The sequence below is a fragment of the Pantherophis guttatus genome, chromosome 3, assembly GCF_059756535.1.
Source record: "Pantherophis guttatus breed Tessera chromosome 3, ASM5975653v1, whole genome shotgun sequence".
NCBI lineage: Eukaryota > Metazoa > Chordata > Lepidosauria > Squamata > Colubridae > Pantherophis > Pantherophis guttatus.
Window position 1 is genome coordinate 167,191,986 of NC_142065.1, and position 26,480 is coordinate 167,218,465.

General features: G+C 38.3%; 1 protein-coding gene across 2 annotated transcripts in view; it reads left to right on the forward strand.

Annotated features, from left to right (window-relative positions):
• The window catches only part of CABLES1 (Cdk5 and Abl enzyme substrate 1), a 56,597-nt gene that overhangs the window by 23,678 nt on the left and 6,439 nt on the right, over window positions 1-26,480 (forward strand). The window contains exons 2-7 of one of the 2 annotated variants that reach the window (XM_034429597.3): window positions 744-815; window positions 12,441-12,533; window positions 15,929-16,006; window positions 21,824-21,926; window positions 22,237-22,393; window positions 23,065-23,168. In XM_034429597.3, coding sequence (XP_034285488.2) covers window positions 744-815; window positions 12,441-12,533; window positions 15,929-16,006; window positions 21,824-21,926; window positions 22,237-22,393; window positions 23,065-23,168 — 607 coding nt within the window. The remainder of the gene's footprint in view (window positions 1-743; window positions 816-12,440; window positions 12,534-15,928; window positions 16,007-21,823; window positions 21,927-22,236; window positions 22,394-23,064; window positions 23,169-26,480) is intronic. The other variant, XM_034429598.3, reaches the window with a different exon arrangement.

Below are 26,480 nucleotides of genomic sequence, written 5' to 3' on the forward strand. Positions count from 1 at the left end.
CATAGATAGTCCTCACTTAGCTTTGTTTATCAACCATTTTGTACAGTGGTAATGAAAAAGTAACCAATCCTCGCATTTACCACGTTCATAGGTCTGTAAAGCAACAGAAAACTGATATTTGATTGTAAGCACAATTGTGATTTCACTTAGCGACCACTTCACTTAACCCAGTTGTTGTTTGCTACCTGCATTGATTAATGCACAAAACAATATGTTCCTCCACCCAGAACTTTAAACCAGAATCATACTATGTAAACCAGTTAGGCTGAGGATCTAAAGGCAGAGAAGAGGAGAGAGGGCAGGCACACAGAGCTCCTTTTGATTGGCAGATTGTAAACAGGAGATTTTTTTGAAGAACAATTTATCGACATGGAAATCTTTTATTATTTTTTCTATTAGCCAGTCTGCTTATATTTTTTCTAAGATCTGTAACATGCATGTATAACTTGGATGTATCCTATTATAGGACCATTCTAGAATGGTTTATCTCTAAATAATGTCATCTTAGATTTTTTTCTAAAAAAATCTATGATTTTATATTAAAATAGGTTGAAGTATAACCCTTTTAAAATAGAGGAATTAGGAGTACCAGTTTGAATAAAAAGTACTGTTTTGTTAGTACTTTACATCTTTAATAGCATGTCTGCCACTTTATGGCCATTCTGAGCTGTTGCCATTCCAAACTCTCTCAATTTGCATAAGTTTCAAAAATTTAATCTATTTATTTCTTTTTCCCTTGAGAGACGTCGGCTAATTTCCCAGAGATCTTCATTGGAGACTTTGGAAGACATTGAGGAAAATGCTCCTTTAAGGAGGTGAGTTTTTTTCTGATTTATACTGTATATATTCTGTCATTCTCATATTATGTAATAGGAATTCAGAGGCAGTTTGTATTCACTGAAGCTAACAGTGATCTGTGCAGTAACTTACTGTAGTGTGGGAACAAAATCCTTCAATGTGTGATGTTTCTCAAAATCCATTCTGGTCTACTAGGCATATTTTTGTATTCTTAGGCAAGATGATTAAATGGAAAAGCTCAAGGCAGGCATATCTGGGTTCTTAATTGTATGATAAAAGAAGTGAGTGGTACTACTAGTTAGTCATGAACTTTAAAGATGTAGTTCATATTCTTTTTCTTCAAAGGAACCTCAAATATGCTAAATAGCTAATAGTCAGAACAAGCAGTAATCTTGTTCTTACTATTAGCAAAACAATCACAAATATAAAAGAGATGTGCTAACTCAGAACCAGCACCAAAAAATGCAAAAGTTGTCACTGGGCACCAAAAGAGATAAAAAAAATGATAGTAGACAAATCTTGTTGGGAAAGTGTATGTTTTGGAGATGAGGTAAACCAAGAGAGGCCTGCCTTCCCTTCAGGGGTTAGGAAAAATTAAAGTTTTCGGAAAAGATTAAGAGAAAATTAAAGTAGCTTTTATTGCTCAGGAGTGGGTAGCCTTTTATGATTTAAAGCTGTCCTAGCATTTCCCACCTCTTGTTGGTGGGAACTGGCCCGTGTATTTTCAACCTCACAATCACAAGAGACTCCAGGACTTCTGGAAAAAAAAGGATTTTGTGCTCATACAGCTGTGGAATCACAAATTGACCACCCATGTTAAAGAAAGAAACGCTACTGTTTGAGGAAGCTGGTTTTAGGAAAATTGCTTGCTGCAATAAATTTTACCTAGTTTGCTAGGATATTTTTTGCCCTTTAGCCTTTCAAATGCATGGGTTAACCATATTTAGAAATTTATGGCCTGGAGGTATTTTGCCCTGTTATATATCTCAGTTCTCTTAGATTGGTAAACGAAGTTTTAGAATACTTTGCTGTCTCTTTTGGTTTTAACCATCATATTTCATCAGTAGACTTAACCAACTCATTGCTAGTTCCTAATTCTAGATAACATATTAGCAACAGTATAGTTCTAGTACAGTTGAAACCCTACCCTTTACTTCCCTTCCGTGTAAAAATAAATCATTTATTTTCTCCTGATTGGAGGGAAACGGCAATCAGGCTGGGGAGTTGCTCTGTCTATGCGTATGACCGAGTCTGTCCATCAATTTAGCTCTGCCCTCCTGTGCCTCTCCAGTTATTCGACTCGGTCTACACTGACAGGACGTGTCTTCTAGCTTTCTGAGTTTACCTCAGTGATTGCGCATTTCTGACTGCACCGAATACAGCTGGGATCGGCTTGTATCTACCAGCTGGTAGATACTCATTGCAGGCTCTTCATCGCCTGACAGTCTACACTCCCTGGACATTCAGGTGAGCCTTGGCTGCGTTTCTAAGGCCGTTGCCCAGCAGCCTGCCTCGGCTCAAGCGGCCGCTCGCCGAGAGCCATCAGTTGCTCTAATAGCCAGAGGGCTAGCGAATCCTGCATCCAGGCCTCTCACCATTGGCAATTCAGACTTGGCGGTGGCTTCTGGAGCCTCTTATGAGTTAAATTCTCCATTTTTTTGCCGCGATTGAGAGACGGGCCGATGGGCCTCTGCAACTGGCGCTCCAGCCTCGGACAGCCAGCTGATGTTTCAGACGCTTCCTGACCTTGCCTTATCATTGCAGGACCAGGATACGGCAACAATTCAAGCAGCTCCACCACCAGCTCAGGCCCCACCTCCTTCTACCATGGCAGATTCCTTGGAGGCCATTATATCTAGAGCAATCAGACAAAGCCTGGCTCAGTGCCTTCAACACGGCCCTGTACCTACAGCTCCATGCACCCTTCAACAGAACCATTCACGGGATCTGAAGGACACTCTGTCCGAACAGGATCACATCGAATCCCAATCATCAGCGGACCAAGCTTCTGTCTCTGAGGTTGATGACTTCCAGGAACAAGCCTGGCCTGATGATGAGGGCTTAGGTCCAGACCAGCCCTCATTCATTGGCCTGTTCAGACCTCAGGTCTTCCGTTCCCTCCTGTTCAAAGCGATAGCCACTACTCGATTGGGAGACCCACCTTCTTCAGCTGGGACATCCTCTCTTAATGACCCCACATCTGCCATGTTCGCGGAACCCATCATTGATCCAGAGACCATACTGGCTCCTAAGCTGTTTACGGATGTTCTCCAGCGTCAATGGGCTCTTCCAGGGACTGGTCCCAGGCCCAACGGATTAGACAAACGACTCTTCAATTCTGCAGCTCCTCTAGCGGACATTCTCCAATCTCCCTCGGTAGACTCTCCCATTGTAGCCCTCACCAATACTTCTCATCCCACGGGTCCAGCCGAGGACTCTCTCCTGCCAGAGGACAAGCGAGCTGAGAAGACGCTACTCAAGGGTCACCTCGCTACCACCTGGTCCATAAGGGCATCAACTTCGGCGTCCTTTTTCAACAGGGCGGCATTACTCTGGCTTAAACAGCTCCAGGCTCGCCTTCCTCTCTCTGACTCCAGGTCCCATCAGGACCTGAATAAAATCTCGGCTGCTCTCGAATATTCAGCCGATGCAACCCTCAACGCCACGAGATTTTCCGCTAGAGCTCTAGGTTCCACCATTACCTCTCGCCGCCTATTGTGGCTCTGCAATTGGCAGGTGGACATGTGCAGTAAATGGCAACTTGCTTCTGCTCCGTACTCAGCCGGCAATCTCTTCGGCTCCTCCTTGTTGAAACGAGGGACAGACGCAAGGTCCTTCCTCCTGCTTCCTAATGAGGGGAATCAACTCCCTCTACGTACCAGTCCTTTCGGGCCTCCGACTCAACCTCTTTCCAACCTCGATTTCAACTATCCTTTGCTTCCAGATCACAGCAGGACTCTCAGGTCAGACAGGGGTCTAGACTCCCACCTAGGCGTTCCTCTCGCGGGGAGCAGGGGCGTTTCTCCAGGAGACCTAGATAGACACTCCTCCTCCCCTCCCATTGGCGGGCGGCTGTCCCTCTTTTCTACCCAATGGGAATCCTCCACCAATGACTCCTGGGTCCTGCACACCATTTCCTCTGGGCTGTCCTTAGAATTTCATTCTCCCCCCCCCCGCGGTTTCTCTCCTGCCCAGTTTCCCACGACAGGTCCAAACGAGACCTTGTTTCCGCCACAATTGACCATCTACTCCAAATCGAGGCTATTCAGCTTGTTCTCCTTTCCCAACAAGGTCAGGGGTTCTATTCCCGCCTATTCATTGTCAAGAAGTCCTCAGGTGGTTGGAGGGCCATTTTAGATCTTAAATCATTGAACCGGTACATAATATATCGCCAGTTTAAGATGCAATCCCTTTCCTCAATTCTTGAATCCGTCAGACCTGGGGATTTTCTTTCCTCCATTGATTTAACGGAGCCTTACCTCCGTGTGCCCATATTACCCGCTCACCGCCAATTCCTTCGTTTCTGTTTTAGGGATCAACATTACCAATATAAGGCCCTCCCCTTTGGCCTTTCCTCGATGCCCAGAGTATTTACGAAAATTATGGCCTCTGTTATCGGCCACATTCATTCTCAACCTATCTGAATCCAATTTTATTTAGATGACATTTTAATTCTCTCTCCTTCCCTTCTTGAAGCATATAGGGACCTCTCCTCTGTCCTAGCTTCTCTGCAGGCCCACGGATTTTCTATTAATTGGCCCAAAAGTCACCTCTCACCATCCACCCGCATTCTTCATTTGGGGCTCTTATTGACATTGAATTGTCCATGGTTTCCCTGTCTCCCGATCGTCAGGACAGCCTTCCTTCCTTCCTTAGCACTCAAATGTCTTACCACTGGTTCAGCGACTGTTTTAACCCTTTCCTGTCTATTGGGCAAAATGGTGTCTACCTTTGGCATCACACCGTGGTCTCGCTTACATAGCAGGGAACTTCAGTGGCTCCTGCTGCCATTCCAAAAGGCCAAACGGGACCCTTCGCTCGTCCGTCTGCAACTCCCAGTTCTGAGGTCATTACACTGGTGGACCTCGAGCACCATTTCTCGGGGCACCTGTTACAGGGAACCTCCAGCTCACCACAGATGCCAGCCTCACGGGTTGGGGCGCCCACCTCCTCCATCACATGGCTCAAGGTCAGTGGTTGGCACAGGAGTCTTTCCTCAACATCAACGTGTTAGAGTTGCGGACCATTCGCCCAGCACTTGTTCACTTCCAGGACTGAGTGGAGGAGAAGGACATCCTGGTCCTCATGAACAACACCACCACCAAGGCCCACATCAACAAGTTGGGGGGCACCCACTCGAGATCCCTGATGGATGAGGCCCATCTGCTGGGTCTCTGGGCCAAGATGCACCTGACCTCCATCAAGGCGGACCACATCTCCGGCTCTGCAAACGTCCAAGTGGACGCCCTCAGCTGGAACCTTGTGGACTAAGGGGAGTGAAGCATCCCTCCATCCCTCTTTCAGGAGATAGCTGCCAGATTTGAGACTCCCTTGCTGGACCTTTTTGCATCCCAGGCCAACCACCAGGTTCCCTGTTATTTCACCAGGTACCCGATGCCGGGGGCCGAAGTTACGAACGCCCTCCGCAGCTGGTGGCCAACCGGACTACTCTACGCATTTCGTCCCATCCCTGTGATCCCCAGGGTGATTCGGAAATTGCTCGACGAGAGGGCAGAGCTCATTCTCCTCGCTCCACATTGGCCCAGACGGCCGTGGTATGCGGATTTAATGTCCCTGTCTGTAGCGCCTCCTTGGCGCATCCCGGACTCCAAGGTAACCCTGACTCAGGGGGCTCTACTCCATCCGGATCCCACATGGCTTCACTTGACTGCTTGGCGGTTGAGCAGTTCATCTTGACTGTGGCCAGGTTACCGCCGGAGGTCATCACCATTCAAACTGCTCGCCGTCCCTCCACAACTTGTATCTATGAGGCCACGTGGTGCTCCTTCTCCTCATGCTCCAAGAGCTTGGTGTCTCCAACCTCAGCCACCATCACTCACGTGTTAACTTTCCTCCAGGAAGAGTTCGAGAAGGGCCTGGCACCAAACATCCTTCACCGCCAGGTTGCCGCCATCACTTCTGTCCTGGCATGCGGATCAACTGAAACCCTCTCCAGGCATCCCATGATCCGGAACTTCCTCCGGGGAGCCGCTAACCTGCGTTCCCCAGTCATTCATCATTTCCCCACCTGAAACCTCAACAGGGTCCTCAATGCCCTCATGTCTCCTCCATTCGACCCTCTTTGCCAGGTTTCCCTTCGCTTTCTCTCCTTGAAGGTTTCCTTCTTTGTGGTGATCATGTCAGCTCACCGCATCTCTGAGCTGGTGGCCCTATCCATCCGAGGGGACCTGTGTATTTTTCATAATGACAGAGTCATTCTGTGCATCGATCCTGCGTTTCTGCCCAAGGTGAACGCTACCTTCCACCGGGCCCAGGAACTCGTTCTCCCAAATTTCTGCCCCCATCCGTCCCATCGGTTGGAACGCTCCTGGCACACCTTGGACATCCGCAGGGCTCTGAAGATCTATATTGCCCAGACGGCTCCTATCCGCAAGACGGAGACACTTTTCGTCGCTTTCCAGCCCACTGTCATCGGTTCCCTTGTGGCTGGACCCACTTTGGGTCGGTGGATCAGGGCCACTATCGCACTAGCCTACCGCCATTCGGATGTGCCCGTGCCACGCTGCATCACGGCTCATTCAACCAGGAGTGCCGTCACTTCGGCTGCTTGGTCCACCCAGGCATCACTTGAGGAGGTCTGCTGGGCCGCCACGTGGACCAGCCTTAGTCCTTTCATACGGCATTATAGAGTGGACTCCTTCGCTTTGTCCGACGCTTCGTCCGGCAGACGGGTCCTTCAGGCGGTTCATCAGGCTTGACGAGAGCTGGAACCGGAGTACACCCTCCCTGGCGGACATGGAGCTTTGGTTTGTCCCCAGCCTGACTGCCGTTTCCCTCCAATCAGGAGAATGGACGTTGGTCTTACCTGATACATCCTTTCTCTGTTAGGAGGAAACGGCAGTCAGCCCCACCCTGCTGTATCCGGTCAGGGTGTTGGGCAGGGTGGGTGGTTTTCTAGTTCTTTCTCATTTCAGGAAGACACGTCTCATGAGTCTGCGCCTTCGCCCTCGCTGCATAACTGGAGAGGCACAGCAGGGTGGAGCTAAATTGATGGACAGACTCGGTCATACGCATAGACAGAGCAACTCCCCAGCCTGACTGCCGTTTCCTCCTAACAGAGAAAGGACGTATCAGGTAAGACCATATCAGGTAAGACCAACGTCCATTTTCTCTTTGCTGTTCTTTAGCTAAGAACCCTAAGATGATTTGTTTTTTATCCCATGGCAGCTAAATCAGCTTAAAAGTTTTTAGTGGACACTTTGTCAAATGCTTTTAAATGCACCAGAATATTTATTGATAAATTTACTCAGTTAATTCATAAGGCTCCCACTCTGAAGGTAATCCAGAAGTCCTTGAAGACTTGGTTAGTGTCTCAAACTTGGGGCTAAATTGAGCCCATTGTTGTTTTTATTACTGCATATTGTATGTTTTCTGGGTGTATGTGATTCTTTTTTTGTCTCAGTTTTTTATTACTTTCTAATTAGTAAGATGTCCCAAATCATCCAGAGTCAGGTGGCTTCTATGTTTAATTAAGTAAATAAAAGATATAGTTGCCCAATTTGTATATTGCAACTACAAGTGGTTTACATAGGATTAAGGAGTATCTCTCAAAAAATATCCCTAAAACCTTGTAAGAGAGAACCTAACATTTGCAGAGACCATGTCAATTTGGTATTCCTTCCAATTAACCTTCTAATTAAGATGTTTTGGCTTTCCTTTTCAAGTTTCTATAAATCCACATTTTTGTAACATGTTTATTGTTTCCAGATTCTTTCTAGACTTTAAGCCTATCCTATTTATGAAAAAAATGTGTTGAGGACTTTGCAATTAAATACTTACATATTCTCTCCTTACTCCATCTTTAATTTGAAGCCAGCTTTACTAAATCACACCTTGTTCTAATTATCAAAATATAAACTAAGAATATGTGAAGTACTAAGCATCTCCTTGAGTAACAGGTCTTTTTTGCTCATTTAATCATGTTTTATGTTTCAAAAGCAATTTTCAGGCTACTTTCTTTTAAATCACCTATAATTTGTACAGCAAGAAAAAAGGGCTACTTTGTCTCATCTCTTTCTTATGCTAACTTCAGAAGACTAAAAAAACATAAGGAAACAAGAGTTCTACAAACTCACAAAGCCCTCATAGAAGAAGATTGTTCCTATCTGTTACACTCCTGTCAGTTTTTGTTTATTTAGTATGGTTGTTATAATATGTCAAATGCTTTGCAACTGAGCAACATCATGGGAGCATTGTACTGTTTTCAGTGAGGTATATTTAACACAGTCTGGAGTAAAGACAGGATTTTGAAAACTGTAGAAGGAATTTCAAGTCTTCATTCATAGTGAGTTAATTAAAGTAGAGTTTCTTTGAATTACTTTGAATGCTTCTTTCTGAGTTTTTTTTTCTCACAGACTAAGTTGCTGTTTATGCAATAAGCATATTATAAACTGTAAGACTTTAAGCCTGATCATTTGTGCCTTGAATGGTAAACTCCAGGGTGATTCTATGTTCAATGTCCATTTGTTTCTTTTATTGGCTGTCCGTAATATTTTCTAGAGTTTTCTCCAATTTCAAAGTTCAAAAGCATCAATACTTTTCCTATCTTGCTTCTGCAAAGTCCAATTTTCATTTGTATGAAAGAGAAACTTATTATTTGCATAATACTGATCTTTGCAGATATAAACATGCCAGGGCCTCTAAAGATATTTTCCAAACTTTCATTTTTGTATACCAAGAGTATGGTGTAATTGATTGATTAATTGATTCATTGTATAATGAGTAGATTGAATCATTATGTGCCATCAAGATATTGGCTACTGTTAGCAACTACATAGATTTTTTAAATAACAATCTATCCCTAACCGGTGTTTTAACAGTGTACCCATCATCATGGTAAGTGAGTTTCTCCATCTTGCTGTTGGTCATCCTATTTTCTTTCTTTCCACTTTTCCCAGCAGTAGAGCCTTTTCTAGAGAACTAGGTCTTTGCATAACATGTCCAAACTAGAATAATCTGATTCTGATCATTTGTGCATCAAGTTGGAACTGTGGCTTGATTTGTTTGATGATCCATTTGTTTACTTTCTGTGAGGAAAGCTGCTCTAATACCAAAATTCAAAAGTGTCAATACTCTTCCTATCGTGCAGTTGTTTCCATAGAATATCACCTGGAATACCATGGCTTGCATAATTTTTATCTTTGTAGATAAAGAGATAATCTGGCATCTGAATATCTTTTCCAAGGCCTTCATGGAAAAAAGAATTTGATGGAAATAGAATTGCACAAGATATAGAAAACAGTTCTTGAAGTGCAATTTGGACTTTTCCCTGGCCAATAATTTAAAAACTATTTTAAATGACTTTTGTCCATAACACTTGAAAGCAAAAACCAAAAAATATTAATCCAACCAGAAACAAAGATAATTTATACAATCAAATATTATTGGCAAAGAAGAGGAATACTATAGAGCCGAGGTGGCACAGTGGTTAGAGTGCAGTACTGCAGGCTACTTCAGCTGACTGCCACCTGCAGTTTGACAGATCGAATCTCACCAGGCTCAAGGTTGACTCAGCCTCCCATCCTTTCAAGGTGGGTAAAATGAGACCCAGATTGTTGGGGGCAATATACTGACTCTGTAAACCGCTTAGAGAGGGCTGTAAAAGCACTATGAAGCAGTATTAAGTCTAAGTGCTATTGCTATTGCTAATACTTCTAATCTGTTCCCAATGGATGTATACATATAGAATTTGTAATCTACATCATGAGTTTCTTTATTTGTGTAGCAGTTGAGCCAAACACTATGTAAACTATGGCAGGAGATTAATCAGAGCTAACTGCTCTGATTAATCTGCTTTATTCAGAAAGGGGTAGGGGAATATAGCTAAGATGTTCCTGGCTGTCTCTGTATGGATGTGCATACACAGTCATTTCACTTTTGTTGGGGAGAGAAAACAAAACAAGCAAACGTGTGAAGCACATGCACATACCCTGTTTTCCCCAAAACAAAGATATCCCCTGATAATAAGCCCAATCAGGCTTTCGAGCGCATGGCAATAAGGCTGAACGCTTATTTCACGGTTCAAAAAAATATAAGACAGGGTCTTATTTTCGGGGAAACATGGTACAAACATGAAGACAACCAAAATCTCGTTGTTCTAGAATCTAGCTGCACATCATAATCAAGAATTGATTTCGTTGTCTGAAAATTCTTCAACTAAAAAGCTCTTTTTGACATAAGCTGCCATCTGTGGTATAGAATCTGTATTGGTAAAATAAACTGAGCACATTAAGAGAAAGGCTTGATTGCTCTGTATCTTATTATTTAAAAGGAAATCTGTCTAGGGGGTTTAATCTTGTGATTCAATACGCAGCAGCAGTTTTATTTGATGATCCAAAACCAAGGTCCAAAATTTTCCCAAATAAACTGCTGATTACTGGCTGAAGTAAGTTAAAACAGAGACAAGTGTTAATCCATTAGGCTGGGTAGCACATCTGTCTTATCAGGAGCCAGATTGTGTGTGGGGAGAGGCGGGTTCTCTGAAGAAAAACTGGGAAAATCCTTGAGTTTAATGCCTCCTCTATTTTTTTAGTATTCCTTTGTGGGGAGGCTTTAATTATGCAACCTGCCATAGTAATTTAACTCTTGTTTCCATTGTTTCAAATTAAAGGCAAAAAGAATCATCAGTTGAAAATTTTGAAAAGGCCACTTCTCTTAGTTCCTGTATTTTGAAAAATACATAACTATTATTATGTAACTCCCCATATCATCTTTATGGGCTTAGGTTTATCAATTCATTATTGTTTAAACTGAACTGAAAAGGTCTGCTTTTTCTGTCTCCTAAAGCAAAAACACAAATGACAAAATGTACCACTTTCTTAGTAGTAATTGCACATTCACAAGAATGAAATTATCATTGTACATAATTTAAATATGTGTATAATTGCCAAAAGAAATAGTGTTTAATATTTCATATCATTTATTTAAGGCAATCTTCCAGTGGCGTTTTGTTCACAGTGAGGTATCTTTTAATTGGATCCCATTGCGATTGCCAAGAGCAATAGGAAGATGCTACAAGGAGAGCAAATTAGAATTATGGAAATAAGCATAATTAGCAGTATAAAGTCTCCAGAAGGGATATGCAGTTTCTATGTTGTTTTGTGTATCTTGTGATCAGTTGTGGTTCAAATGCATGAACTCAGGACTAATATCCATATCAGTGCCAAATTACATATCAAAATGCAGTAGTATTACTTTTTTCTTAAACTTTTCTTCTACTGAAAAACAGCAAAATAGTTAGCAGAAATAGTCTCCAGTTTCTCTTAAATAGACAAAAATAAGAGATGCTAATTAATTTTCTTACAGTTCAGTTTGTAGCTCCATTTGTATAAAAATAAAAATGTGTAAATCAACATTAATAATGTTTATAATTATTGTTTAAATAAACATATATTTAGAAAAATATATTTTATAAAATATAAAAAATTAAGTATTACATAAATTTCAACTATTTATCAAATTTATATACTGTAGCTGCACATCTCACAAAATGTTACTCTGAGCAAAGTCCCATAAGTCTTATAACTTTTCCCATACCTGCTATTCTCCCTTCCCCAGATCTTCAGCAGAGAAAGCCATTCTGAATGTTGACAGGAAAATAACTAATTTTAGTTGTCCATTGGATCTTGTAAACACTTGTCTCTAATTATTTTAGGTCTGTAATTTCCTGTTCTTACGATAGGAATATTTCTTTCCTATAAAAGACATTTCCTTTTGGTCCTACAAAAATAAACTAATCTATCCAGAAATTAACAATTCCACTTCCAAGAATATTGTTTTTACTAAGCCAATATATATAAGTACAAAGAACAGCTTTGGATGGGTGGTTATTCACTAAGCAACATATTGTGTAACATTTTCTTTAAAAGAAAGCAGTTTTTGCAGTTGTGTTGGTGTTTAAAATAAATGTTATAATTAGTATTCTTTATATCATCATACTCCCTTAGATGTCAAATCTATTCCATTTCTGAGATCTTGTTTGCAAATGGAAAATAAAAAAAGGAGGCAGAAACAATATTTGGAAAATCTCATGTGTCTAGTTATGGTATTTATATGAGGCAGAATTTCACTCACTCCAAAATATTTTGAAGCAGAAATTATAACATACACTTTAAGATGCATAATCAGAAAATTCTTGTGAGAGAAAAAAATGTTGCATTCTTTTGTAATCAGCTTTCCTAAAGACAGCTATAGCATAATCCAAGAAGTTTTATGTTTAGTTTTTAAATACATTGTTTTATTTTTTAAATGTAAGGTTTTTTTATTTCCACATTCTGTTATTGCTATAAATTCCTTAATTTTAATAGAGAAGAGGTCACTTGAATAATCGCTTTCTTGTTTTTGTGCTGAGAGATTCAGCTATACAGAAAGAATTTAATTCTTTCAACATCATTATTTTTTAGATGCCGGACTCTGTCAGGCTCACCCAGACCAAAGAACTTTAAGAAGATTCATTTCATCAAGAATTTGCGGCAGAATGATACGAGAAGTGGCAGGTATTTTGCAGGAAAAAATGCCATATAATTGGGATAACACATGAATAGAGGAAATGAGAACAAATTATTGGGGGTGGGGTGGGGCATATAGAAATGGGATTCTAAATTCAAAACTATGTTTTCATATGGAAGAACTCTGCAAATAAAATCATCAAGCATATTGATCCAGAATTATTAATGTATGCTGATCAGCAAACTGAGCTACATGTTTTAAAAATTGTTGCTGTGCTGTTCCTATGACCTAGAAAGCATGCTTTCTCTGTTATGAACTCTGCCTTCTGGAATAACATTGCCTCAGAGGTTTTGGCTGCCACGACCCTGCTAATCTTTAGATAATCTTTTGAAACATGGCTTTTCCCCCAAGCACCCAGATAGGTTGGTTTTGTGCTCATTGTATGTATAATCTGCCTTGCTTATAGTACATTATTTGCCTTGTTATATGTAACTGTTATTTAAAGTTAGCTCACTTGTGTTTTGGTTATTGCATTGGTTTTAATAGTCTATTGCCCAGAATCCATGCTGAGTGGGTCAACTTATAGAAATCTAAATTATAAATAATATACATTTTATCTGCCTGTCTATCCAGATGTATTGAAGCACAAAATATAACATTTCCAACCATCATGGCCACTCCTGTGTTGGTTGGGAATTTGAGGAACTCTAACCCAATACAACTGCAGAATACTAACCTGAGAGGTAATGGTTTAAAATCTTCTGTATTCCATCCATAGAACAAATGAGCTGGAAAGTTTTATTTGTGGCAAGTATCTGCAACAGATACTGAGATCTCTTCCTGCAGTTTCACCAACTATAAATGCTTGTTAATCTTTATCAATATAATTTATTTACTGAAGTTTGTAGCTGTGCTAATCTCTTCTGTACGTGAACAAGCTTGATCAATAGTAATATGAAGATTAAATCTTTGCATGAAATCAAGTTTACTATTTCGAAAGCCCTAGGTATCTAGCTAATAAGAGATATTTACAGGAGTGAAATATTACAGGAATCATTATTCTCAATAACACTTTGATAAGATTGTGTGCTCTACAACATAATAAGAAACAGAAGTAATAAAAACCTATATTATTACAGTTGAACCAGGAAATATAATAGGCAATGGGACTCTTCAATGCAGTCAGCAGTTGTCTTGAAACTTACTGTTAGATTTCAGTGACTGAGCATACCAGTTTATTGGAGTTGAAGACTAGGTTCTTTTAAATATAGAAAGGAAATGAAGCCTGAGCACACTGTGCCTGGAATAATTGTGTAAAGAATGTGTGTCTCTTATTTTGTGCTTGAGATGTTGTGAAATTGATAGGATAAATGACCACCTAACTTATTTGATGGTGTACAAATGGATGCTGGGCATGCAAGAGTGAAAGATCTTTATTTCAGTGCTAAAATATCTGAATAATTGAATGGCTTTCTTTTCAGCCACTAACAATCAGCAGTGACTTCCAAATCATTAGAAATAAGGATTTGCCTCCTTATTTTATCTGTTTGTATTGCCAGTTTAAAAGCTCTTATGCAGCAGGATAGACTTCTGTACATGACTAATAACTAAAGGTCTTTAGAAGCATTATTTCACAATGAAACTATAGCATTTGTTATGTAATAACAAGGCAGGCTGGTTTCTACAAAGAAAGATTGTTTTCCTATCTAGTCCAGCATGGTTGGTTTTAATTGTCAGGGTTTCTTATAGTGAACTATTTCTCCTTCCCTACTACTTGGTCTTTTTGATCTGTACCACATTCACAGTGGTGTTTCTATTGTATGTGTCCCTTTAAAGAACTTTAGATGAAGATTTTTTAAAATCCTTTCCTGTGGTCAACTGCTTCTAATAAGTAGAAGGCTAGTGTAATGTCTTGGGTTTCTTTTGTCAACTTCAGTTATATATTGAACTTCGTTATGAGTAAACATAATACCATTCAAAAAACTCGAAAGTAGGTAGCAGAGAGATTCTTACTCTTTACTGTCATCTAGTCGCTGAACAGGTTTTTGCAGTCCAGATGTGATGATCATAGTCATAATAATTTTTAATTAAGGTATTCATGACTAGTCTCTTGATTGCTGTCCTTACATTTTGCTTTATATTTTTTCCACTCTTCTTGCAATTAAAATATGTAGTTCATGATCAGCAGTGCAGAGTAATACCAAGTTAACTAAAGGGTGAATGAGAGTTCAGTTTTAATGCTTCATGAAGTTCAATTCCTATGGATTAAATGAACATTCCTAAAAGATTAGCATCTAACGTAGCAGACTTTCTGTGTAGTAATTTACTACAGTGCCACCTGTGTTCTCAATTAGAAACTTTGCACGATTTCATTGCATATTTTGATACTTCATTGCATAGTTTGAAGAGGCTTTGAATATCAGATATTGTTGTAAGTTTAATGCCTCTTCTAAATTGTAGTGCTTTCATTTTTTGAATGAAAACACAAAATAGAGAAGCCATCTGCTTGATGTTAGATTTGGTTAGCTATTAAATATCTGTACTGTCATTTGCTTAGCAGGATTTACCTATTGTTATCTTTATGAACATGGGCAGAAAGAATCATTTATTTCTCAAACATTTCTGGCACAGCATTCTGCTTAAAAAAAAAGATAATCAGCTGTCTCATTAGTAGCTGCCTGGGGATTACCTTGTCAGATATTTAAACATAATGAAAGAGACAAAAATATAACAGTTTCATTGGGGGGTTTTGCTGAAAGTTTTATGGAGACCTGACCTAGGACCAGGTCCTTACTTTCTTCTCTTTCTTACCTCCTGCCCGGTGTACTTTCATTGTTTCTTAGACATAGCACTTTTAAAGCTCATATTAATAATGTTCACAATATTCTGTTCTGCAGTTGTTGTGCTTGTTTGAAATACAGAGAATAGACCTCCCTTTCTCCCATTAATGATATGATAAAGCTACACTCTTTCAAAGGACCGGCTGCCCCCTCCAAAAGGAGATGATGAGCTGTCCCTGTGTTTTACAAATTCATAATGCCTGGACTTGCATCTGATATTATTAAATGAGCAGGGAAAGTTGGATTTTGACATTTGAAAATACTTTGCCCACAGCAAAATAATAGACAGGCATTGTGATCATGGAGGAGTTCAAGTGTTGTATCAGATCCTGTCAGGGCCAGGTACATGATCATCCCCAGCCATAGAAGCCCACTTGGTGATTTGAGCTAACCCTACAGCTAACCTAACAGCTAACCATCATAGAGATGTTGTTGTGGGGAAAACTGGAGGATGGAATGGCATGTAGAGTACATAGAGCAAAGACAGGAAAAGCAAGGGTAACATGAAAGAAAAAGAAGAATGAGAAGTAGATTTATGAGATCATTCTGAATTGCTGGATATTCTACTCTAGATCATATCCTTTATCTTGTTTGCCTTCTAGAATAGTCCTTATTAGTGGCAGAAGATCCTTCTGCAGCATATTTTCAGTGCTGCCATATCGGGATTGTAGCCATGTTGGGTATGTATACTTTTTCATAGTTTTTTTTCTGAGCATACATTAAGTGTGACTTACAATATGGATGCCACAGCTGTCATTTCAGGAAAAGGATACCTTAACTTAATTACAATCTCTGCCCAACTGAAAATTGTTGAAGACAACTCCAGTTTGGTTTGATTTGGTTTTGTGGGTTTGGTTCTTTGTCTTTGGTCTTCTAGTTGTATTTTTTTAATTAGTTGGTTTTTAGTTGACACCCAGAGTCATTTGAGAGTCAGGCAGCCTATACATTTGAATAAATGTATAAAGTTTGTTTTTGACAGAAAAACAACATCTACAGATATAATTACTTTGCAGCATTTGGGATTTGTCTCCTTAGAAGGGGCCCATTGTAATCAAGCAAGAAGTAGTAGTGATGTGGTAAGATTAGAAATGAATTGGCTTTGTCACAGGATCTCTTCTTACTCTTCAGTAGAAGAATATTTAAGAAGAACAATTCAACAAGGGGTTATATTGCAGGGCAAAAGTAAAAGTATTCACTATATTAAATATACTTTTTTAATAAACATGTAAATATAGAACAGATGATTTTCAGGCATTTTATTATTTATTCTTCTAAAACTAAATATGCTGTAGCACGTAGGATGAATAGAGATTAACAAGAAGCTCAGTCATAGCCTCTGTTTCCTAAAGATTTTGAAGGCAAATTAGTTAGAACTGCAATTTGACAATAATTGCTCCCTTTTTTTATAAAATGAGGTAGATTAAAATGAGATATTAAGTCTAATCAGTACTGTGTAACATGAATGGCTATCATGTGAACATTGATATAGTTGCTGAAAAGAGCAGCTGGTTCTGTGCTGAGTTAGCATATACTGTACCATGTATATTCTGTGGAAAAGGGGATATCAATTGTCCCACTACACTGGAATTGGCTTGCACCACCCATGCCAACAGAGGAAACATGCTGTGGGCCCCAGCACTCAAGGAATTCCAGTTGGCAGGATCGAGGAGAAGGGCCTTCTCTGCCACCTCTGCCGTGGCTCCTGCCCTTTGGAACAACTTACCCTCTGAATTGAGATCAGCTTCCACCATTCTGACCTCCCATAAAGGCTTGAACACCCAGCTCTGCCAGACGGTTTGGGGCCCCCATGGGGGAGCTTCACACTAGATGTGGTTGAGGACTTAAAGGGCAATCCTACCTCCCCCTCCCAACACACATCCTGCTTCTTCCCCATCTTTGAACTATAATTCTATTTTTCATTGTAATTTCCCTTTTTATTATTTTAGAAATATTTATCCTTTATTATTTTAATGCTTTTACTGCTATAAGCTGCCCAGAGTTGCTTCAAAATAAGATGGGCAGCAAATAAATTTAATAAATAAAATAAATAATAAATAAAGCCAAACATTCAATGATAAGTAAAATAAGTAAAATAGGTGCAGTTAAAGGATCAGGAACTAGGTACTTTTATAAAAGGGTAGTTATTTTGACCACAAATCATTCCAGTCAAATTGTAAATTATGTTAACTGCTTCTTTGCATTTAATTGCTAATTGATACAGTGAAAAAGCTATTAACCAGGAAAGAAAGTGGAAGGTAGTAATTATTTGGACTGAAGATTTTAGAGGGGTAATTTAAGATTTCTTTGCTTTAGAAGATTGATCATTGGTGATAATAATCTCTCAAAGCAACTACTAGCTTTAGAACAGTGATGTTTCCCAATTCTGCAACAGGAAAGGACATAATAATGTACTTATACAGGTAGTCCTCAACTTAAGACTGGTTGCTTAGCAACTGTTGAAATTTCCATAGATCTTCTCAGGGCCTCAGCACTAATGTCCCAGATTCAGGTTTCCAACGGCCGCCTCTCCACAGTCATATGATCACATTTTAGGCCTCGGCAACGGCTCCACGTGTATAGCTGTTTGCAGTGTCCTGTGTTCACATGACTGCAATTTACAACATTGTTTATATTGTTTATGTGGCAAATTATTCATGGCCAACTTGCCACAGGCCAACTCGCCGCGGGACAATTCAACGCTATATTCATTGTTTCATTCAATTACTTTTATTATTGGTAACCACATTGTCATTGAAATTATTGTAGCTCTTGTATTTATGGATTGTATTATTATTGACTATAGTTCTCTTGAAATTAATGTAATTTTTGTATTTGTTGAATTGTCCTGTGGCAAGTTGCCCCGTGGTAAGTTGGTCATGGTGAGTTGTCCCACTCTGTGTAAGGATAGCTTTCATGTGATATATGTATGTGAGAGAAAGAGAGAAGGGGAATACAAAAATACAGGTTTGTTTTTTACTATAGAGCAGTTCACTCTCAATGCTAATCCATGTTTTTTAAACAGTGTTCTTTTTCACATCACACCGATGTGTTCTCTCTAATCTAGAGGTTTATTGGTTATTGTTTTCTTAAAAATAATATTTTGAAATCACACAGTCCATGGAAGACATGCTGTTGAATTTAACTTTCATTAGTACAGTGGTACCTCGTACTTGACTGCTTCAAAACTCGTTGAATTTGGTATTTTATGTATTTTGACCTGAAAATGTTGTTCTGGTACTTGTTTGGTACCTGACACACTGAGGTAGGAAAAGGGGACGGCCATGGAGAATGGACAGGACACCAGCCATGCTGCGAAAGTGACTGAAGTAGGAAGTCCTTCCTGGCCCAAAAATGGGTCACATGGTAAGTCACGTGGTTTTTTGGCACTCGTTTTTACTACTCATTGCGCTTCCCAGAACCAATTAACAATGAGTAGCGAGGTACCACTGTATACAGTATAAGAGAAAGAACATATTTATAAACATGAACTTTCTTGTATAACTAAAGAGATAAATTGAAGGGTTGAACTGAAAAAAGTGCACCTAATTTTCCAACCCTGTATCCAGGTGATGAAATAAAACATATATTTGAACAATTTTATTTCCTTGCACTTGTATTGCATTTTTAGCCACCATTTTCTCTTCCTTCTCCAGTTTGCTCTTCAAGCTTTCTCTGTTTCTAGTCATCAAGGCAGAAGACCACATCATACAATATCATTTAGGAAACATTCCTTTATGATGAATTGCCCTAACATTATCTTAGTAATAATTCTGACTGCCTGCTTGATGATGTGGTGTTGTTTGTAATTAGATCGCTGATAATCTGAGTTCATATTATGAAGAAGAAGCTTGATGAAATGGGGAGTAAACAAAACAAACTAAAGAATTTCAGGAACTCTAAAAACATTGGCAATGAGAGGAAGACTGTTAGAATGATGAGCCAGGCCTTGACTTTTGCCTCAGCAATGTTTATTAAAGAATATTTAACAGCATTCTGATGAATTATTCCTGTTGCAAGCATGTTCCATCTAATTCAAGAAAAGTTAAATTATAAATCAAGTTTGTATCACTGTTTCACAATTAAAATTTTAAAAATGAAAGCAAAATGGGCACAGTTTAAGTTGAAGTATATTTTAATCAGAATGGAAATAAATGTGATGTAGTTGTTTTTCCCTGAGTTCAAATGATACAAAAATAAAAGAAACATTAATATCCAGCAGTCCACGTAACACGTGATACATTTTCCACATAACAATTTTTTCTTTAAGAAGTCACTTTTCAGAAAATAGTATATATTTGGGGAACAAATAAATAAATAAAGAAAGAATAATAATTTTTTAGCTTCTTCCAGATAAGTTGTTACTGTCTTGTAATTTCCTTCTGTTGTATTTACAAATATTTACTTGGTTAACTTTTTGAGCTTTCAGGGCAGCGTTTTTTGTGCAATAAGTAAAACTAAGAGATATTTCATATGGTTTTAAGTATATGGTTGCTTTAATGTTAATGTTATCTAGAATTCCTACAACGAATGCCAAATAATGTTTGTTTATAGCATAAATTATTGCTTCTAAGCTTCTCATAAATGAAATAAAAGGGAAAAAAGTCTTACATAAAGTAAATTATATATTCAACTAAGAGATATGAAAGTAATACTATGGCTTCCTAAAAGAAATTTAGGGGACTAAGGATAAAACATGTGGCATTTTAGTCAAATGAAATGAATAAGGTATGAAATAGTCTCAGAAGGGGGACATTTTTATTAGAGAGTGAAAAGAAATGTTTCCCTATTCCCTTGTGTGTGCTTTTTCCTCTAACAATAATTGCCAGCATCTTTTATCACATTAATGATAAAATAGATTAGATTGAGATCAGTGATGAAATCCAAATTTTTTTACTACCGGATCTCTGGGCATGGCTTGGTGGGCGTGGCAGGGGAAGAATACTGCAAAATCTCCATTCCCACTCCAGGAAAAGGATACTGCAAAATCCCCATTCCCTCACCACTCCTGGGGGAAGGATATTGCAAAATCTCCATTCCAACCTCATTCTGGAGTCAGCCAGAGGTGGCATTTGCCGGTTCTCCTAACTACTCAAAAGTTCTGCTACTGGTTCTCCAGAACCTGTCAGAACCTGCTGGATTTCACCCCTGATTGAGATCTGTTTTTCAAGTATACCATAAAATCTGATGACAGTAGAACACGTAAAATGTGATTTTTTAAGGGAAGCATCTATCCATGGGCATAAGAATGAAGCTGCTTTGTAACACACAACTAAGGTTAAGGAGGCCTTAATTAACCAATCCTCCCTTTAATTAAATTTTTTTAATCATATCTCATCCAGTGGCTTGATTTATGCTAAGGTGAAGTTTGCTTTATCAGTAAGCTGACTTTACATATCATACAAAACAGTAAATCATGATTTTTAACCTTATTTATATATTAAATTTATTTGCCCCACATCACATAGCAAACGAGTCTGGGCATTTAATTTGCCCAGAACACTAAGAAAAATAAAATAATTCACACCATGGTTTTGCTTGATCTGTGAACCCAGTCAATATATGCTCCTCTGGCCATAGATACATAAGAGTCATTAGTCATCAGCAATGTAGCATAATGACCATGTGCTTTGATGTCACAGCACAAGCTCTGTCCTTTCATACTTGCATCACAATGCTGCATGAAGGTAAGCGGTAGAGTTGGCTTTCTGGTCATTTGTTTCCCTGTTGTAGATGTCCATGCATAGATATCTCCATTTATTCCAATAAAGGGGACAAATGAATTTTTTATAAGAGTGTTTGCTATTTCTTCAACTAAATGGAAAATATTTGTGAGTAGAACTGCATTGACACAATACAGGTCCTAAATTCATAACAACTTTTAGAAGAGTTCATGGTTATGGTATTGCTATGTAACAGGATTTCTTTGGGGGTTTTAAAAAGGTTTTTTTATTTTTACTGTAAAAATAAAACATTTTCTATTTTCAAGTATATACTAAAACATTTAATAAATGTTTTATTTAATAAAACATAATTTAATAAAACATTTAATAGACATAAAATGTCTACATATTGCAACTATGTAGACATTTTATTGATTTTTTGCTGTTGTTTGTTTCTTTTGCATCTTAATGTACATTTTGCAGTTACAAAATGTAATCTATTTAATCCACTAAGATTACTATAATTTGGTTGCAAAAACCAAGATGATCAAGATATAGTAGCGAAGAGCTACAAGTGGGGGTGGGGTTTGTAACTCCATCTTGCCATCTGGGATAACAGATGATGTGAATTGTGGATTAACAGATTCTGTATTTCTTTCAAACATTTCCTGACGTTGATTGAAATTTTACATGAATTTGAAGCTATTTTATTGCATTCTTTATCTTCTTCATTTTTCTCCTATACAAAACTATAGAGGTAATAAACAGGATCATTTTTAAATTCAGCATTTCCACATAATTCTAAAACGGATATGCATTACTGGTTTTATTTCACAGAGATATGAAAACAGAAGGTGGAAGGCAATGTCATTCTACTGCAGGTGTTTGCTTGAAAGACATAGTTGGCCTTGAAGGTGTGGAATTAGGAGCTAATGGAAAGGTATGGATACTCATTCTTCAAAATATAGTCTCTGAAATCATAAACTACACTCAATTAGTATCTTTGGGGAAATGAGCGGTTATTACTAAACAACATTAGATTATTCAGTTCATTTGTAAGTTTATGCCAAAATCATTAATCTCCTTCCAGAGAGTAAGCTTCACTGCATTTAATGGAATTTACCGCTAACTATCAATAACCATAATCAAGTTGAATTGTGGAATTATTTTTCTATAAATAGCTTCTGGTTCATCTTCTATGATGTGTTCTTTCAACTTGAATATTTTTTTTTTCTTTTCTTCTTGATTAGACTGTTTCTTATACCCAGTTTCTCTTTCCAACCAATGCCTTGGGGACACGGAGAAACACGATAGACTCGACCTCATCCTTTTCACAATTTCGTAATGCAAGCCATCGTAGCCTTTCATTGGGAAGAGCTAATAGCACCCAAGGGAGCATAGATACAGGTAGTCTATTAATAGCATATGCACACATGATTGAATTGGCTATTATGAAATGATGTGACAAAGCTAACATTGGACACATTCTATACATCTGCTGCATTGTGCTTTTCCTCTGTTATACTATGAAATCAAATAATAATATTCATGAATAATGCAAGAGCTGTTGATATTGATGGAATGCTTTGCTTTAGCATATAACCAAAAGCTAAGGCATTTTGTGACTAAGCAAGTTTGCTCATTGTAGATGCTCACTCAGTGCAGCGTAGCTATTCATAGATCAAGCATTTCACTGACATTATTCAGTCTCCAGTAAGTTCATTTTCTACAAACATGATGTGAAAAAATATAGTAGTTATGTTAGCCTCTACCTTGATCTAATAATAGAGCTGATATACAATTCATGGTTTATCATTTATGAAGCCTGCTTTCTTTTCTGATCTACATCATGTGATTCTTTTACTTATATTTCTTGTACCTATCCATCAATCTACTTCAGTCCTAAATTGTCATTGGAAACTATATCAGCTTTATACCCTGGCTCACCCCATTTAGTATTAAATATATATTTCAGATACAAAAATGAAGGCAGACAATATTATATAATTTGATTATCCATTTGACTGCTGTTGTTTAGGTTTCATGTTGTTGCTTCTTTTTATTAATATTCTTTGTAGGCAGTGACTTGGGAGATTACACTGAATACAACCCTAATCTTCTAGATGATCCTCAGTGGCCATGTGGAAAACATAAGCGGGTGCTGATATTTCCTTCCTATATGGTGAGTATAATACTCAGTAATATGACAGGTAATTTTTCAGTTATAATAGGTTTTTATATGGCTTGATTACTATTATGTAGTCTGTGGGTAACATTATTATGATTGTACCGAAATTGGAATAGCATTCGTAGAATTGTGCTCACAATGAAAGAAAAGGACAGTGAAATACCATTTGATTTTTCTTCATGCTTCAATAACATCAAGTGTGCCTTAATACATTTTTTATGGAATAGCTGCCCTCCTATTTTCTTATATGCCCTCTATTACTCTTGAGATACTGCTTTTCTGTTTATTGGCATCTTGTAATATTTCATAAAAAGGACTGTTTCAACTTCCATTTAGATTTCAGAAAATTTTGCTGCTGCTGCTAAGAGTTATAATTCATCCTTCCTTAAAAGAGAAAACAATCAATAATGCTGATATTGAGAGCCGGTTCATGTGATATTCCAGTAAATCATACTATACGGTTTACAAGCTGGACATCCAACAGCAAACATAGGTCTAATTGTGGTAATGAATCATTCCAGTGTAGCTACTATCAAATGCAATTATGTGTAAATCTCTTTGTATAAGCAGTTAGTTACAAAATTAACTTAAATTGTTTGGCTTTCTAGTCCTCAGCCATCAGGAACAGAGTTTGAGGGTGAATATGTGGAAGAAAATTGAAGGGTTGAGGAGAAAAGCAAAAAAAAAAAAAATGTGCACAAGGAGGTTTTCACTTGCATGACATTGGATTCTGCTCACTGTATAGCAAAAAGCCAAAATAATCTGCAACATTGAGGAGAATAGTTATTTTAATTGCTACATTTTACAAGGGTGCCGAACTGAGAGTGGCCCTTGTGTCAGCATGGAACAGTTTGTTCTCTGCGTGCTGAAATCTGGTTTGTAATTAAGCAGTCATTTGTTGGCAGGCTTATGTCATTAGAGCTTGGCAGCTGCAGTCTTATAAAATTGTTCTCCCTCATGGGTGAGGACAGACATATACATACATACATGGGATGGGTCAAAGTAGAACATACAAAATGATCTGAAATAGTGGTGTAAACCAGCTTTTGTACAATGTGTTCAAACATCCCACTCTTGCACTCTTGTTTTGTTGTTTTTGTTCTAGTCTGAGAGTAGAATTATTTTGGTAGTCTAGGGACATAATTAACAAAATTAGGACAGAATTTGCCCCCCCCAAAAAAACCCACAATTTTTTAAAAAAATTTGAGGCATTTGGATTTATTCAAAGAAATGTGCCTTGATAGCACTGCATAAATAAGTTTATGGAGCATGCTTTGGAAGGTGCTTGACATAAAGTATTTCCACTAGTCATACTAAGAATATTGTACTCTGGGACGTATCATTTCAACAGTGGTTTAAAAGGGAAAGAACAAATGCAAACCGGATCTTCTTTCTCCACTACTTGTTTCTCAAGGAATATGAATTTCTATGTGTGTGGTTTGAAGGGCAGGGAAATAGATTGTAGTTGCAGCTAGCTAGCCCAATCTCTATGTCTAGGTTAAAAACAGAATTTTTTGGCAGGACTATGTATTTGTCAGCTTGTGTACTGAAAAATACATCTGTTTACAGTCTGGCAGAAGGTTATATTCCAGTGTAGTCCATTCCACCCATTCCATTACAAAATAGCTTTGTCAGATGCATGGGAGAAAATATAATTTATGTTACCCCTTGCAGTTCCATCCTCCCGTTTCCAAATCTATTCTTGTAGATTGAGGATGTTTCCAACAAATGTTGAGGAGGGACATTTCTTCAGGATTCTGCAGAAGGAAGAAAATGTATCAATAAATGACTGCATGTACAGCATTGGATTTCTCCTGAAGTAGCTTTACCCGGCACTACACTATGCAATAATATTTAAGATGATGAGTTATCCAAGAACTGATACAGGCAAACAGTCCTGAAAGACTTCTGCTTGGGCTGAAGTGATTTTTTTTAAAAAAATACATTGCATTATTCGGTCTATTTCTAAAGTGCCATGGCAAAGTAACTACTTTGAAAGTAATTTGGAAGCTTTTCAGACTTCATGGAAGGACAGTATCACTGAACCATCCATTGACCATTTTAGATGTTACATAAACTTGAAAATAGATGTCACCGCTTTAAGAAATCCCAGCACTAAAATTAATGAAGCTTTTAAAGTAGCATCACTTTATTTCAGGCTTACCTAAAAATAAGGGTGGTGTCTGCAGCCAAATTTCTTGCACCATAGCATGTCTGAATGCTTTGATGTTGATTAATTTGGAAAATAAGAAATAGCTGCGCAGATCCAGAAATTTCTGCATATAACTTACAATATATGATGCTTCTTTATATTACAATTTGCAAATGTTTCATCTTTTTCCAGCTTGGAAATTATTGAAAAAAATTGTATGATTTTGCTTCAGGTTGTTTCCAAATTTGATAGTTACTGGAAAGCCTCAGGAATTATTTAGAATTGCTTTCATAGTCAAGAAATACTCCATGGTGACTTGTCTCAACAGTGAGTTATAGTAGAAATTCAAAAGGACTTAAATTGTGCTGCAGGGGAGCACCTCATATTTAGTTGTCCATTCCACTGAAGGGGATTAGTCTGCTTGCTGTGTCTAGCTGAACAGTTGAATGTCTGCCAGGATAAATAGCTACCAGTTCCAATGGACTCATGCCAGCTGTTCTCTTACATTTAAGTGCTAACAACATTTTTCATGCCTTCAAAAGTAAATAGTCTGCCACATTCAACACTGTTTAGGGATGAAAAACTGGACATGTCATTTGGTATTTTCTTGGCCTTTATATTTTTTAAAGATTAATAAAATTAATCTTTCTGCATTCTGAGATGTTTTTTACACTTCAGAACTTCATAAAGAATCTCTGGCAACTCTGTTTTATTCTTCCCCAATAATATATAGGCAATAATAAAAGATGTAGTGACTTGCATTATTTTTCAAATTGATTGGAGGGGTGCTGCAACTCTCCCCACCCGCCTATCACCCCAAAACTGTAACTTTTTACTACCATGCACAGTGGCACTTGACAGCCACAGCGCTGGCCCATAAGGGCATAGAAGAGGTGGGAGGGAATTGGTGAGTGGGGAAATTGCAGCATTCCTGCAGTCATAAGTGCGGGTTAACTGCCAAGCACCTGAATTTTGATTACACAACTGCGAGGGCGCTGCTATAGTCATAACTTCTGGCATGGATTGTAAGTTCCTTCATTCAACACCATCATAACTTTGAACCATTATGAACAAATAGCTTGTATTTTTAACCAATTCAACCACACACTGTAATATTAGAAGTTAAGTGAATTTCTTAGCACCTTCATTAGAAA